Source organism: Phalaenopsis equestris, unplaced genomic scaffold (genome assembly GCF_001263595.1).
Source record: "Phalaenopsis equestris unplaced genomic scaffold, ASM126359v1 Scaffold000579, whole genome shotgun sequence".
Lineage (NCBI taxonomy): Eukaryota > Viridiplantae > Streptophyta > Magnoliopsida > Asparagales > Orchidaceae > Phalaenopsis > Phalaenopsis equestris.
In genome coordinates, this window is record NW_018165019.1 from 163,877 (window position 1) to 178,561 (window position 14,685).

A 14,685-nucleotide genomic window follows, 5' to 3' on the forward strand; every position below is an offset into this window, starting at 1 on the left:
GAATCTGTTCCATCCTTCCTTCGCGATGGACCCAATTCCCTTTGCCGATACAAATGAGCTTTAGTCAAAACCCTACTAATTCCCTAATTTCGGTCACTCTCTGTCACCTGAATCTGTTCCATCCTTCCTTCGCCATGGACCCAATTCCCTTTGCCGATGCAAATGAAGGCCTAACCCAGACAAGGGCGGTTATCCACTTGAAAACCCTTATCAGCCTTCCCCCAAATTAGCCGCGGAGCTTCGAACACCGGAGGAACAAGCTGCTAAGGCGATAGCACCGGTGAAGGCTGAATATCTCCGCCCGCCTCCTTCGAGAACGGCTTTTATGGCTAAGATTGAAGAAGACGCCGGCAATGACGTGGCCGAGAAGAAAACTGCTCCTTCAGGCGTGGTCAAGGAGAAGAAGTCCAAGCGGCAGCTTAAGAGAGAGCGGAAGCAGGTCAGTGCTGAAGAATCGTTTTTTTTTTGGCAACGTATTCTGCCATCATTTATGTTTCTGCGTTATTTTGAGTTTAGCGGCCATTAGAAAACAGCTTTGAAAGTACAAATGTTCTCAATCAAGAATTATTCGATAAGTACCAATATACTTGTGCCAACCTTTGGGTTTTTCCCTATCCTCTTGTTTATGCTTATGCGCTTTAATTTGGGGTCATTGTTTGTAGGTATGATGTCCATACAAGCTATACTACTAAGGCAATATGGTCCTTAAGTTTCATTGTATATTGTTTTAATTCTGGTTATTGGAAGACCTTTACTTATTTACCAACCAAATAATTCACTCAGTTTTTCTTTGAACATATATATATAAATAGCATTGATAAATATCTTTGCCAGGACACAACAATAAGGCGTTGCACCACTTCTATAATAAAATAATGTCATGTTTTGTGAATGTATTATTTCATACTTCCATTTGGGCAACCTTGTATTTAATACTTTTAGTAGTATCCATGCTTTATATTCGATATCCTTTTAATTTCATGCATTTGTTTGTGGTCTCATTTTGTGATGCTACTAGTGTCAATGCATGGAACTATCAATCAATCTCATATACTATTTAATGACAGTTTGTTTGTGATTGTTGTGTTGTGTGTATGTTTCTGGATTCAACTTGACTCTATTGTTGCAAAATGTGTAGCAGGTCCATCTTGTATTGAAATTAATGTTTAGCTTTAATGCATCTGTATTTGGCCGTGTGGTGTTATGTTTAATAGATCTTATGCAATTTCCTTATGGGAAAAGTGTCAAAATGATCCCCTAACTCTTTGTAGGGGGCCATATTAGTCCCAGAGTCTATAACAATACCAATTTAGTCCCCAGATTTTTTTAATGGGGTCTAAAATATTCTTTTTTGGGGACTATTTCAGCTCATATTAAAAGAGTCTTGGGACTAATTTGACACTTCTGCATATTCTCGGACTAAAATGGTCCCATGTAAATAGTGAGGGGACTATTTTGACAGTTTATTCATTTCCATATAATATTTGAATGTATTGAACTTCAATTTTACACTATATCCAGGAACAAAAATCTGCTGTTCATATTTGTTCTGAGGTTGCAAAAAGTGGTAGGACAGAAGATTGTCGATTTGGTGGAAGTTGCCGCTTTAATCATGATATTAATGCTTTCTTGGCTCAGGTGCTTTTTTCTTATACAAACTCATATGATGGTTGTTGTCTCATCAATAATGTTTTATAGTCTGTAATGATGAAAGTAATGACAATCTTATCTGCAGAAACCAGCAGATCTTGAAGGGGTTTGTCCTTTTGCTACTTTTGAAGGGTTATGCCCGTATGGAATAACTTGCAGATTTTTAAATACACATCAAAAACAGACTTTAGAAAATCGGGATATTTCTAAGAAGAACTCTGAGGTTAATATTCTGAAGAAAGATTTGCAAAAGCTTTTGTGGAAAAATAAATTTTCTTTTACCAAGGCAGATTCTCAACTCAAAGCCCTGGGGTTAAAGGTATGCAAAATATTATAAAGTTTGATCAGCTTGCTTAATTTCAAGCTCAAATTATCTTAATTGTTTGCAGTGCTCTTAGTTAACCTTTCTTTTGTGCCATCAACTTGTCAATTTTGCGCATTGTTCTTTATATAGTTCTTTGTGCTACACTAGTTTACACTTTCTTTGAGGTAGATTTTTAAAATGCTGTCCTTAATTATTTATATTGAATTTATACCGTTCAATCTGCAAATCACCTACAGCTTATTTGTACGAAGATTCCATGCCATTCTTATCATCAAATACTTCTGAGCAAGCGTTGGTGGAACGTGAAATGCTTTTCTCTTTGCAGCTTCTTAAACCCCTTTCTTTCTCAAGCTTCTTTTGTTTATCATCTCTGGCCAACAAGAATTGTTAATTTATCACGCTATCCTTCACTTAACTGAATTGTATAAATTATTTATGTTTCATACAAGCATAATTAAATTTCTGCGTTTTTTTTTGTCCATTGTTTCAAAAATGGTTTGGCGGCGTATGTTGATCCCTGTTTTGGGTTGGAATGTTATACATGTAATTTTCTTTTGTCTGCAATGCAAATAAAATGATTTCAATGATCTTAATTTTGTATCTTTGCGATGGATATGTCTTCTTGTTTCTTAAAAGAAAAATTCATCTTTTCCGAGAAGCGATGTTCATACTCACCGAAGTAGAATTTATATTATTCCAAAGATTATGTGCTGTGACCCATCTTAGGCTTCATAAACTGTGCCTTGTGTACTTTATTTCACAACAATTGGTAAAAATCATTCATAAATTTAGTAGCTATAAAGATGATTATTAAAATGGATTTATTGCATTCCCATGAAAGTTTACACTTTATCCTTTTTTTTTCAAACATTCTTGCCCTTCCTTTTTATCTAATAGTTTCATCACTACTAAATTTTTCTTGTTTTACCTGGGATAATATTTAAAACTGTTTTAGTTTTCTTTCACTCATTATCTTGTTTACGTGGGCTTTTTTTTTTGAGTCAAAGATTTCAGTCTGCTACTGTTCCATGCTCTTTTAAAATTTATCTAAACTAAATTAGTGAAACCCTAATCAACTATTTTGCAAATAGCAACTTCGAAAACAGTGCTGTTTTATTTTTTTGGTTTCCATCTCTTACAGTTGCGCATTGCAGGGGAACAAAAGTATTGTGTCGAAGGCAGGAAATGGTCAGTTGGACACCAATCAAGAAAATTCCATTGTTTTGAATGATCTTTGTGCTGATGAAGTTGATGATACTCGTTCTATGAATGCGAATGAAATGAGCCAATCTCCAGGGAAGGCTATAGAAACAAAATGTTCAAGCGATTCTTCAGACTTCTATGAGTCTAGACGTCCGAAGAAGGTAAAATCTCATGTTGATGGAAATATTGAAGCAACTTATGGTGAGGGTACAATTATTATCTTTTCTACTATTTTGATTTGTCTTGTTGCAGCTCAGGTGGCACATGTTCTTAACTGACTTATATTTTGTTCATTCAGTAGGTAAATGTGAAAGGGAAAATGATCTTCCAAATAATAGTTTGCCTTATTGTTGTGAAGGGGCCTCAAGCATTAAAATGTGTTCTAAATCTGATTTGAGTATAAAGCCTCTTGCAAGGGAGAAAAAACTTGTTGATTTTAGAGGGAAGCTTTACCTTGCACCTCTTACTACTGTTGGCAACCTTCCTTTCAGAAGGATCTGCAAAAATTTTGGGGCTGAAATCACTTGTGGAGAAATGGCTGTTTGCACTAATCTCCTGCAGGTATTAATTTTTAATTCTTTCAGTTGTATTTAGTTCCTGCTAAAGCTATCTGTTGAGCAAGTGATTTTAGTTCTGCTTTCTTAAGAATAGTAAGTAGAATAACATTTGGATAGGCAGCTATGTTTTTATAATTTTATTTTAGTATATTTAGCCCCCAAATTGAATAGGCGATTTACATCTATGCATGATAATAGTATGCCTTTAGTGCTGTTTTTTAACTAAAGTAGTTTTTTTCGGTTGACTTTCTAAAATCTAACTGCTTCGTTTTTACTTTTCATACTATTAGCTTTTATTATTAAATTGATTAAAAATATTGCAAGAATTAATTCAATTTACTGGTTTTATTGCATGTAAAACTTTTGCATTTTGATAAGATTTTTAAGTCAACAAAATCATTATGAAAATTTTTGGGAATTTATGAGTATTATGAAATTATTATATTTTAATTTTTAACTAAAAAAACTTATTCTTCACTCATTCAATTTATGTTGAATGATAAGCTGAAGAACACATCATATGGATAGAAAATAACTTGGAGGATAATAATATAAAAATTATAATAAGAATTCATGTGAGGTTTTGCTTGCATAAATAAAAGAGGCACACTATTAAGGAAATAATGCATAGTTTATGAATTCAGGTAATGAGGTCCATGAAAGAGACATACTATTACAACAATTGTCTTAGTTACAAATAGGAAAATATTATAAAAGCTAATATGATCTGCCTAGGCGAACAGGAAGGCTTTTGGTTGGATATTTGATCTCTTTAGCCATTGTTGATGCGGAGTCATAGCCAACTACATTTACGATGGAAACTGCTCAGAAAATTAAGTATTATATTTTGTGATGAAGTACCTATGGTTAAACTATCTACTATAGAATCTTTAGACAAGAAACTCAGATTTTATGAGCAACTCCATTTATTTTGGACGTAAAGTAATTGCATCTGTTGGGGACTTTGGATAAGTTCTACCAGTTGTGAAACTTGTATAAAGATGCGTTTTACTATTATCTACAACATGGTAAAATCATATTATGGTAACCTTATGACAATTTTCAAATTGCATGTAAATATGATAGCAAAAAAAGGTCCTTTTGGTGAATTCATACTTAGAATTAGGAAAGAAAATGAACCAACGGGTGAAGATGGATTAGTGCAGATTCTGAATGAGATTACTTAAATTATTTGACTAATGAGACTTTAGAAGATTATTATATATATTGATATTTTCTTGCTTGCATCAATGCTATATCATTACAATCCATTATTAAATGGCTATCCTATCAACAAAAAATGAGTATGTCGACAAGCTGAATGAAAAAAATTATTAGATGCTTTCTAGGTGACTATGATGTAACTTTCTTTAGTTTTAATATTCTTATTGATGATAACTCCAATCTTTATCAAATAGGCATTCTCAATTCATTAACAGTGAATGACCTCCCTTCATGTCGACACTTTCTCAAGATAAAATGTCCAATAATGTTATTATAAATTTAGATCATTTAATGGATTGCAATAGACAATAACGATTTACGAAATATTTAGGAAAAATATGATCATTGAAGAAATTTCAACTAGTCAGACCTTTTGCAAAACATTCTTGATACGCCAAATTTTTTTATGTCAAAGTGAGGATGAAATTTAACTTAAGAGGAAACAATTCTCAGTACTTCTGTGTTTTGCAATGACAATCAACAAGTCACAAGGGTAAACAATACTTAATATAACAATATACCTCATCATAGTATCTTTCCACATAGATGATCATGCATAGCATTGTGAAGCACCATATTTATGAAGCAAATAAAAGTAATAAAAAATTGTGGATTAAAATAATTTCTTAATAAGTGAATAACATATGCAACCTCCTTTGAAGCTTTAATAACAAAGAGAGCTGAAATTCAAATCTAGATGCTGCAAGAAAACTATGCACCAAGAGAAAGAATGTGATGCAAAACACTAACTATTTTAAGCTTATGAAGAAACTTAATAGCCATGCATACAATTAATTGAGAAATATTTCATAAGAGGAATAAGAAGTGCACAAAGATGAACAGTTCTTACATTTTATTGTACCATTTAGTTAATTAAAAGCATAAGACATTGAGCTAATTCAATGCGGTTGTTAATCTCCTAACGGTAAGAAATAAGGTCAAAGCACAGTAACAGCAGCAGCAACAATATACATTATTGAAATAAACATGATCAGAACAGGGTAATGCGACTTGTGCATTGCTCGCAGAAATTTTTCAGTTCTCTCTTTCTTTTTTTTTTTTTTTTCATTTTAACATTTCTTTTAATCCAACAATAATCACAAATCCATTTGTTGTGTAGAATTCAGACTTGTCATCATTCCAAACTTCTTTGGAATATGAGACAAAACAATAAGGATATATAATATATATATATATATATATATATATATTAACTGAGCTAATATCTATAACTTTGGGTGCTTTTATTAATGAAATTATTGGGGAAGAGATACGGAAAACCGATTCAAGAGATTATAAACAAAACTTAGAACATAATCATATAACAATATATTATAGAAAATACAAAAAAAATCAAGATTTAATATGGAAAAATTGAGAATAGGAAAAAAATTACAGAGCTACACCATACTAAAAATTCTACTATGAAAAATGAGAGGAATTGTACAAATTACACCACACGAGCCTCTCTGCATTTTGTAACTCAAAAACACTCTTTTTCTTCTTCGGGGGAAGTATCCACAAACCCAATACATGATTTTTTTCTTAAAGGTAAAGTACCCCTGAGTTCATATGATAATTCTGCTAATTCTCATGTCTAATTTGACACTAGTGATTACATCTTGTTATTCATGACAAATTCCCACTCTTTTGAGACATCAACTTGAGTGACCTCCTCACGACGCTTTAGTTCACAACTATCAATCAACAATAAATGACATATTGAAGGAGAATACATCTGTATCAGTCATGCGATTTTGCTGGACCTTTTGACTTCAGTAGCATGTATCTGAGGGACTTCTTGTGCTTCATCAGATTAAGAACCTTATTTTTCTTAATATTCTTGACGACTCGAGTCTTCTACCTCAACATATTTGAGGGGTTTTCAAAGGTAAACGATGGACAATCATGAGTTCTATTTTGTCTTTGTATATCTTTATTTCATTGAAAGTGACATTTCCGCTCTTAATAAATTTTTTATTCTGATAGTCCCTGAATTTGTAACTAAATTCATCTTAGTCATACAAAATAAAAACACACTTGAGAGATTTTGAATCAAACTTACTTATGGATCCCACATCAACATAAACATATGATGAACAATCAAATACTTTCAGGTGAGAGATTTATTTCTTTTCTACTCCAACTTTCTTCAGGTAAGCTTTCATTCAATGGTACCGACAGACCACAATTAATTAGATAAATTGCATTGTTCAGTACTTCTGCCCATAACTGCTTTGGCAAACCTGCATGCAACTTCATACTACTGGCACAGTCTGTGATGGTTCTATTCATGAGCCCAACAACACCACTTTGTTATGGTGTACTTGGAATAGTGAACTCATATATGATTCCTTCTAAAGCACAATAACTTCTGAATATCTAATCATGATACTTGTCATTATTATCTGATATAAGAAACTTCAACCTCAAGCTTCTCTCATTTTCTAACATGCCTTTCCACCTTTTAGACAAATCAAACCCTTTAGATTTATGTTTCAAGTGGTACACCCATTCCTTTCTATTGTGATTATCAGTGAAAGTGACAAAGTATAGAGAACCTCCAATAAACTGAACTGGAGTAGGACGTCATACATCAATATGCACTAACTTCAGCTTTTGAGGCTTCAATTTTGAATCACTTTTAGAGAAAAAAATTTTCTTTTTCTTGCTATAAATACGATCCCCATAAAAAATAAGTCTATAAACTTTAAACCCTAAAGTTTATTTTTAGAAAGAAGGGACTTCATACATTTCTCAATCATTTGACAAAGCCTACGGTGTTAGAAACCTGTATAAACCTTTGTTCCTGCTACTCCAGTGGATTCAAACATCTATTGATAGATAAAGTGTATCTTTAATGTTGCCTCGAGTCATCACCATTGCATTGTTAGTCATTTTTCACAATTCACTTGTGCAAGTGATCGCATAGCCCTACCTTGCAAGTTGACTCATAGAAATTAGATTTCTCTTCAAACATGAAAAGTTGACCAAGCCTACGGTGCAAGTGATCACATACCCCTACCTTCCAGCTACTTCATTCAGTTTTCAAACTAATGTATTTGACACAGTATGATATCATAATTACTCTTTTCAATAATATTGTATGCACTGTTATCTCCCAAATACACCTTTAGATCACATTAAGTGTATTTTTTGAACACATTTTTATTGGGACAAACATAAAAAAAAGACACCTAAAATTACTATCCATGATTTAATACTTTATAGGGATAAAATAAGGGAGTCACATTGAATTTCATATCGAGGCATTTGTAGAAAATTTTCTTTCTGGACTTTCACCATCAATCTTCTTCGGAGCTTTACAGTTCTTTTTAAATCGACCTTTCTTCCTATTGTTCCAACTTACACCTCTATCTTTTTCTTTCTCTAATCTGTACTTAAATTTTTTTTCGCTTGTGTTTCTATCTAGATGCCTTTCTTTTGTTTCAACATTTAGAGCATAATTTAAAGTTTCACCGCTCATTTTGCGAACTTCTTCATTAAGCACTAAACCCACAATATCATCAAAGTTTAACTTTATATTACTTGAAAAGTTACTCACCGCAGTAAGTAGTCCATCCCAACTATTTGACAATGAGTATAAGAGTAACAACGCCCTTACCTTATCATGAAATTTGATATGAACAGAACACCACCGGTTAGTCACAGTCTTGAAGTTTTTCAAGTGTTCAATCACTTAGCTACCATCCACTATCTTCATATTGAATAACTTCATCAGAAAATTTTGTTTGAAGCTGAATGCTTCTCATATATTTTTTGTTAGTGCAACCATGAGATCAATAACAATCTTCTCATTCACAATGTTGAAAGAAACAAACAAGGAAAGTAAAAGTCGGACTTAGTGATGTTCGATCAGGAAATTCCCATTCTTTCAGAGTCATATATTGCGGCTCGAATTAAATATATTCCATCCAGTAATAAATACAAAGTTTTTTGATATAACAAATCTTTAATTTATATTTTTCAGAAAACAAAGTTTGACCATTGAATCAGTCATCACTCCCACTCGAATTAAAGAACTTCAGAATCTCTGCTCTGATACTACCTGTTGGGGAAGAGATATGAAAAATCAATTCGAGAGATGAGAAACAAAAGTTAGAATAGAAGCGCACAAATCAATAACTCACATAAAATACAAAAAAATACCAAAATTTAAAGTAAAGAAACCTGAGAACGAGAAAAAATTATGGAGCCACATTACACAAAAAAATTAACTATGAAAAATGAGGTGAATTGTGCAAATTACACCACGCTCAAGCCTCTTTGCAATTTGGAGCTCAAGAACACAACTTTTCTTCTTTTTCACACAGAAAAACTTCAAAATCCGACACCTTTTCACACAGATTCAACAACAAAGATGTAATTTTAAGCCTTGAACTACCCAAATGCGGTTACTGTTGCGAGGGCTTGGTTGTTGAGACACCCTCTTTTAGCACTATGGTGCTGACCTTCGGGTGTTGGTGTGTCGAGCACCATGTTTCTGGACTTGTATTTGAACCTGATTTTAAATGCTGAGACGCTGCATTTGGGCACTGTGGCGCTCGGTACCAGAAATAATTTTTTTTTCGGGACTGCTCCTTTGAAACCAATACAAAGTTTCAACCCCTATCTCTCGGGCAAACTCACCGTCTACTTTGATCAGCAAAACGCAGAGCTTTGAGTGACCAATCTATCAACATAATCAGACTCCATATAATAACATAAATTATGCTATACTTTTTATTTAATTTAAATTGTTAATTTATTTTTTTATGTTATATAAATATTAATTGAGGCAATACATTTTATCTGAATTTTGTCAATGCATCAATTTTTCTGGATTATTAAGGCTTTAGTAACTCAAAAAAAATAATGCAAGTAATTTCACGCTTAAAAGCCCAAAATAGTCCCCCAACTATTGTGATTTATTAATGCAAATTGAAAATAATAATTTTGCAAAACTAAATAAAAAAGAAATTTATATACAATTCAAATGAATTTTGAATAATTACATAAAAGACAAAAATACCCCTTCAATTCATGTATGACATCGTTAAATTTAATGGAAAATATGATTTAGAAACAATTTGGAGAAAATTTTAATAGTTTGGGGAAAAATTGGAGCGTTCTAAAATGCTGAAACTAAATTGGACATTCTTCATATTCTGGGGACTATTTTGGTTTTTTACTCGTAATTTCAGATTTGGTCAAAGTAGGATTGAGTAACTTTCTTTGACGGATTTATTTTTAACATTTAATAAGTTATACAATATAACTAGTAATATTTGTTATTATAATTTTTATATTGTTTATTTTATTTTTTTCTCAAAGTTAATAATATTTTATAATTACTTTTTTGTTGTCTTATACACATGGCTCAAACATAGATGTTATAATCTTTAGTGAAATCATTGACAAGTTTTATCATTTATTAGTGTATATACCGAAACTGTCAGCACAAATCTCAAAGCAATTGAACAACCATGATGACGACCAGACAATCAAGGCATCTTACCGTTCAACATACGATCGACATATTATTATGAGAGATTCAATTGCGAACCACGCCTTCAGTCTCAATCGACCAAGACACATTCAAGCTCCTTTGATAGCAAGCTAGTCAGCTGACCCGCTTTTACTATGGCGGGCGAGATCGCCATTAGGCCGAACGTTTTAGTCGACCGATGTTTACTTTGACATGCCAATTTGACACTTAGCCAGTCAGCTCAGTCGACCGAATTCAAGTTGGTTGACCAGCCAATTATTGTTATATTCAAATTCAAATTGTAATACAAATATTGCATAAATTCTTTATGATTAATTAGAGTATTAATTATATTATGAACGGTTTCTATAATTCTTCCATTCTTTCTGTAATTGTATAATTACGCCGCTATAAGAAGAGGCAAAAGAACAAATAAATGGACCCCTTTCCCCGTTTTCTTTGTAGTGAATTGTTGATTTATTCTCTATTTCTTTTCTCCTTTGTTCTGTTTTAACTCTCAAGGCATGTTCACGAAGAGCAATTTAGGATTCAACATCCTAAAAGTTGGTGCGGTGAGTGTGGACATGCCTCAAACGAGTAGTGGAGCCAACTATGAAAGAGAATCTCTGTAGAAAGATTCAGCGCCAATGGAATTCAATAGAGAGACAGTACCCCGAGACATACAGGAAGAGTTCTAGGCACTGCGAACACAAATAATTGACCAGTTCGAGATATCATGATCCTGAATTTCCGATCGCCGCCAATGAAGAGTCTTGGGGAACCCTCTCCTAGAGGGCTACCCTCGACAATCCACCAACACCCCACGGTTGGCTCGGTGACGGGCCAACGGAAGGGCCAGGAGATTCCCACTCGACAGACAACATTGCATCTAAGCCAACAGTCCAATATCGGACAGACTGAGTAGAAAAGCTCGCTCGATCGGTCATGGGTAGCGCTTTCTCCCGAAAAATTCTAGATCACCTGCCCCGCTTTTACTATGGCGGGCGAGATCGCCATTAGGCCGAACGTTTTAGTCGACCGATGTTTACTTTGACATGCCAATTTGACACTTAGCCAGTCAGCTCAGCCGACCGAATTCAAGTTGGTTGACCAACCAATTATTGTTATATTCAAATTCAAATTGTAATACAGATGTTGCATAAATTCTTTATGATTAATTAGAGTATTAATTATATTATGAACGGTTTCTATAATTCTTCCATTCTTTCTGTAATTGTATAATTACGCCGCTATAAGAAGAGGCAAAAGAACAAATAAATGGACCCCTTTCCCCGTTTTCTTTGTAGTGAATTGTTGATTTATTCTCTATTTCTTTTCTCCTTTGTTCTGTTTTAACTCTCAAGGCATGTTCACGAAGAGCAATTTAGGATTCAACATCCTAAAAGTTGGTGCGGTGAGTGTGGACATGCCTCAAACAAGAAGTGGAGCCAACTATGAAAGAGAATCTCTGTAGAAAGATTCAGCGCCAATGGAATTCAATAGAGAGACAGTACCCCGAGACATACAGGAAGAGTTCTAGGCACTGCGAACACAAATAATTGACCAGTTCGAGATATCATGATCCTGAATTTCCGATCGCCGCCAATGAAGAGTCTTGGGGAACCCTCTCCTAGAGGGCTACCCTCGACAATCTCACGCTTAAAAGCCCAAAATAGTCCCCCAACTATTAAGAAGTATCCAATTTAGTCCCAGAGTTTTAGAATGCTCCAATTTTTCCCCAAACTATTAAAATTTTCTCCAAATTGTTTCTAAATCATATTTTCCATTAAATTTAACGATGTCATACATGAATTGAAGGGGTATTTTTGTCTTTTATGTAATTATTGAAAATTCATTTGATTTGTATATAAATTTCTTTTTTATTTAGTTTTGAAAAATTATTATTTTCAATTTGCATTAATAAATCTCTTCACAACAATTGTGATTTTTTTTAAAATAATCATTAATTATGCAGTAAGAACTTACTCATTATGAAATTATATGAATTTCAATTGTATTTGTTATTTTAATATTATTTATTAGAGATTGTGTTTTAAAATAGTTAAAGTTAACTTGAAAAAATAATGAATGAATCTATTTTATGCTTAAAACATTATGTATGTGAATAATAAAATTATATGATTGATGACAAATATACATACATACATATATATACATACATACATATATATACATACATACATATATATACATACATACATATATATACATACATACATATACATACATACATACATATATATACATACATACACACATATATATATATATACATATATATATATATATAAATTTTATTTGAAAAAAAAGTGGTAATTGTTGTGAAAAGATTTATTATGCAAATTAAAAATTATAATTTTTCAATAACAAATAAAAGAGAAATTTATATACAAACCACATAAATTTTGAATAATTACATAAAAAATAAAAATTCGCTTTCATTCATGCAGACCACTGTTAAATGTAACGAAAAATTTGATTTAAGATCAATTTGGAGCAACTTTTAATAGTTTGAGATTAAATTGGAGCATTCTAAAATGCTGAAACTAAATTGGACATTCTTCATATTCTGGGGACTATTTTGGTTTTTTACTCGTAATTTCAGATTTGGTCAAAGTAGGATTGAGTAACTTTCTTTGACGGATTTATTTTTAACATTTAATAAGTTATACAATATAACTAGTAATATTTGTTATTATAATTTTTATATTGTTTATTTTATTTTTTTCTCAAAGTTAATAATATTTTATAATTACTTTTTTGTTGTCTTATACACATGGCTCAAACATAGATGTTATAATCTTTAGTGAAATCATTGACAAGTTTTATCATTTATTAGTGTATATACCGAAACTGTCAGCACAAATCTCAAAGCAATTGAACAACCATGATGACGACCAGACAATCAAGGCATCTTACCGTTCAACATACGATCGACATATTATTATGAGAGATTCAATTGCGAACCACGCCTTCAGTCTCAATCGACCAAGACACATTCAAGCTCCTTTGATAGCAAGCTAGTCAGCTGACCCGCTTTTACTATGGCGGGCGAGATCGCCATTAGGCCGAACGTTTTAGTCGACCGATGTTTACTTTGACATGCCAATTTGACACTTAGCCAGTCAGCTCAGTCGACCGAATTCAAGTTGGTTGACCAGCCAATTATTGTTATATTCAAATTCAAATTGTAATACAAATATTGCATAAATTCTTTATGATTAATTAGAGTATTAATTATATTATGAACGGTTTCTATAATTCTTCCATTCTTTCTGTAATTGTATAATTACGCCGCTATAAGAAGAGGCAAAAGAACAAATAAATGGACCCCTTTCCCCGTTTTCTTTGTAGTGAATTGTTGATTTATTCTCTATTTCTTTTCTCCTTTGTTCTGTTTTAACTCTCAAGGCATGTTCACGAAGAGCAATTTAGGATTCAACATCCTAAAAGTTGGTGCGGTGAGTGTGGACATGCCTCAAACGAGTAGTGGAGCCAACTATGAAAGAGAATCTCTGTAGAAAGATTCAGCGCCAATGGAATTCAATAGAGAGACAGTACCCCGAGACATACAGGAAGAGTTCTAGGCACTGCGAACACAAATAATTGACCAGTTCGAGATATCATGATCCTGAATTTCCGATCGCCGCCAATGAAGAGTCTTGGGGAACCCTCTCCTAGAGGGCTACCCTCGACAATCCACCAACACCCCACGGTTGGCTCGGTGACGGGCCAACGGAAGGGCCAGGAGATTCCCACTCGACAGACAACATTGCATCTAAGCCAACAGTCCAATATCGGACAGACTGAGTAGAAAAGCTCGCTCGATCGGTCATGGGTAGCGCTTTCTCCCGAAAAATTCTAGAAATAATATCCCTGACAAAGCTCAGGATTCCTTACTTTGATTCCTCTAAAGGGAAAAGCGACTTGACCGACCACCTCTCCTCTTTGAGTCAACAGTTGGAGTTCTGCAGGTCGATGACACCATGAAGTGCCGGCTGTTCTTAACCACGCTGAAGGAAGATGCGCTCCGATGGTTTAATAGCCTGCCAGATGGAATCATCCCATCGTTCTTTGAATTCCGAAAGCTTCTTCTGGTGCACTTTTCTAATGTCCTGAAACCAAGGAAGGATACGAAAACCCGAGATTCTGGTAAAATCAGAAGAGTAGCCGAGGCAATCGAGGTCACGAACGATGCTCCTTCGACCAGTGGCCAA

At 33.5% G+C, this 14,685-nt stretch overlaps 1 protein-coding gene across 1 annotated transcript in view; it reads left to right on the forward strand.

Moving 5' to 3' along the window:
• Nucleotides 1-14,685, forward strand: part of LOC110029492 (tRNA-dihydrouridine(47) synthase [NAD(P)(+)]-like) — a 44,752-nt gene that overhangs the window by 2,345 nt on the left and 27,722 nt on the right. The window contains exons 2-6 of the mRNA XM_020731801.1: nt 169-439; nt 1,522-1,638; nt 1,736-1,969; nt 3,130-3,385; nt 3,477-3,739. Of these exons, the coding sequence (XP_020587460.1) occupies nt 169-439; nt 1,522-1,638; nt 1,736-1,969; nt 3,130-3,385; nt 3,477-3,739 (1,141 nt within the window). The remainder of the gene's footprint in view (nt 1-168; nt 440-1,521; nt 1,639-1,735; nt 1,970-3,129; nt 3,386-3,476; nt 3,740-14,685) is intronic.